Here is a 2514-nt window from a genome sequence, read left to right as displayed (position 1 = left end):
TCACTGCTGACTTCATGAAAAATTCATCTTCTAGGGCAGAGGTTGGCAAACTATAGCCTGGAAACCAACATCTGTTTGCAGCCTGTTTTTGTAAACAAAGGTTTACTGGAACACACCACACTCACACATTTATGTATTGACTATGGTTGCTTTCACACTACAATGATTGAATTTACTGCAACAAACACAGTACAGCCCACAATTTCTCAGGTTTTTGTGATCATACTTTTTAAAGAGAAAAAATTTGCTAACCTCTTATCTAGGAGGAACCTACACTAAATATAATATTAAATTACAAATGTGCAATTGGTCAGTAGGTTAACTTCCCACTCAAGCCCTTGTGGTAACTGACCTAGATTCAAAGCTAACTTCAAAGCAATACATAAGTTGCTATAGGCTTACAAACTCTACTGACTTCCTACTCTGAGAAGTTGGCCAAGTGGCTCACCAGAGGGATAATAAAAAGAATGTGTGGAAAAGTTTAAACTAATCAGTCATTAGTTCTATAGAATTGAAGGGCAAGAATTACTATAATATTACTTGTCATGATGGTTTTACCTTAGCAGATACTACTTTCAAGAAAAATATTGATTTTTTTTTTTTTTTTTTTGAGACAGAGTCTTGCTCTGTCACCCAACCTGGAGTGCAGTGGCATGATCTTGGCTCGCTGCAACATCCAACTCCTGGCTTCAAGTGATTCTCCTGCCTCAGCCTCCTGAGTAGCTGGGACTACAAGCATGCACCACCGCACCCACCTAATGGGTTTGTTTTGTTTTTTGTTTTGTTTTGTATTTTTACTAGAGACAAGATTTCACCATGTCAGCCAGGCTGGTCTCGAACTCCTGACCTCAAGCAACCTGCCTGTCTTGGCCTTCCAAAGTGCTAGGATTATAGGTGTGAGCCACCATGCCTGGCCAAGAAAAATATTGACTCTTAAAAAACAATTACACTTGCAGCTAGTGTGTTCTACCCCATTTGGAATGGCATAAGTAAGTACAAAAAAGAACAAAGAGTAATATCATGTAATGTTGCAGCATATTCTTTATTAAAACAGTTGAAATTATTCCACTTTATAATTAAACCCAATCACCCTGGTATTCAATAGTCCCATTCAAAACCCTTATATTATGCAATAATAACACTTGCTTGGATTGTTATTGTCTGCAGAAAGTAGATCACTTTCCCAACGGAGAACATATTAACCAGCTCATGGTGCTGGCTTCAGGGAACAGCTCTTCTCATCCCGCATTCTTCATCCTGCTTGGAATCCCAGGCTTGGAGAGTTTCCAGTTCTGGATTGCCTTTCCATTCTGTGCCATGTATGCTGTGGCCATCATTGGAAATATCACTCTCCTCCATGTAATTCGAATTGACCACACCCTGCATGAGCCCATGTACCTCTTTCTGGCCATGCTGACCATCACTGACCTGGTCCTCTCCTCCTCCACCCAACCTAAGATGTTGGCCATATTCTGGTTTCATGCTCATGAGATTGAATACCATGCCTGCCTCATCCAGGTGTTCTTCATCCATGCCTTTTCTTCTGTGGAGTCTGGGGTACTCATGGCTATGGCCCTGGACCGCTACGTGGCTATCTGCTTCCCACTCCAACACTCTAGCATCCTGACCCCATCAGTTGTGACCAGACTGGGGGCTGTTGTGTTGCTGAGAGGGCTGCTATGGGTGAGCCCCTTCTGCCTCATGGTGTCTAGGATGCCCTTCTGCCAACACCAAGTCATTCCCCAGTCATACTGTGAGCACATGGCTGTGCTGAAGTTGGTGTGTGCTGATACAAGCATAAATCGTGGGTATGGGCTCTTTGTGGCCTTCTCTGTGAGTGGCTTAGATATGATTGTCATCAGTACATCATATGTGATGATTTTAAGAGCTGTGCTTCAGTTGCCCTCAGGTGAAGCTCGCCTCAAAGCTTTTGGCACATGTGCCTCCCATATCTGTGTCATCTTGGCGCTTTATATACCAGCGCTTTTTTCCTTCCTCACTCACCGCTTTGGTCATCATGTGCCCCAAGTGGTACACATCTTGTTTGCTAATCTCTATCTACTGGTACCTCCCATGCTCAACCCCATCATCTATGGGGTTAGAACCAAACAGATCCGGGACAGAGTTACCCAAGGATGTTGTGGAAAAGACCTCTGAGTGAAGGATCAGAGTATCCGCATTACTTACACTGCCCACTAATCTGGGGACATTAATAAACATTTGACAGGCAATTATTTATTATCACTAAGTCAGCTCTGTAAATAGCTGGCTCAGAGGTAAGCAACCCCCAGAAGCAAGAGCAACATTTTTCAGAGTACATAGAAAAAGAGATACCTGAGAGATGTGATGGATAAGAACAACTTTGTTGACCACACATTCGCCATCACAAGGAAACAATAAAAGTAACTTTGCCTAATAAATCAGTGAATATTTTAAAAGAATGTCATCTCCCACAGATGATTAAAGTAAGTTGTTTTTACACTATCAATAAAAATATGAGAGCAGTCACAGGGA

At 42.2% G+C, this 2514-nt stretch overlaps 1 protein-coding gene across 1 annotated transcript; it reads left to right on the top strand.

Annotated features, from left to right (window-relative positions):
• The first annotated feature begins 1203 nt into the window (after positions 1–1203).
• Positions 1204–2157, top strand: LOC116524970 (olfactory receptor 52R1). Its single transcript, XM_032240489.1, has one exon. It carries the CDS (start codon positions 1210–1212, stop codon positions 2155–2157), a length of 948 nt encoding a protein of 315 aa, XP_032096380.1. The 5' UTR covers positions 1204–1209.
• Positions 2158–2514: the final 357 nt, after the last annotated feature.

This window comes from Sapajus apella, unplaced genomic scaffold (genome assembly GCF_009761245.1).
Source record: "Sapajus apella isolate SASKATOON/1434 unplaced genomic scaffold, GSC_monkey_1.0 scaffold47, whole genome shotgun sequence".
Lineage (NCBI taxonomy): Eukaryota > Metazoa > Chordata > Mammalia > Primates > Cebidae > Sapajus > Sapajus apella.
The sequence above is the reverse complement of the archived record's forward strand: the minus strand, read 5'-3'. Positions and strand labels throughout refer to the sequence as shown.

What these genes read in the sequence shown, in the direction of transcription:
- LOC116524970 (XM_032240489.1), top strand. Translation starts at nt 1,210, where the DNA reads ATGGTGCTGGCTTCAGGGAACAGCTCTTCTCATCCCGCATTCTTCATC.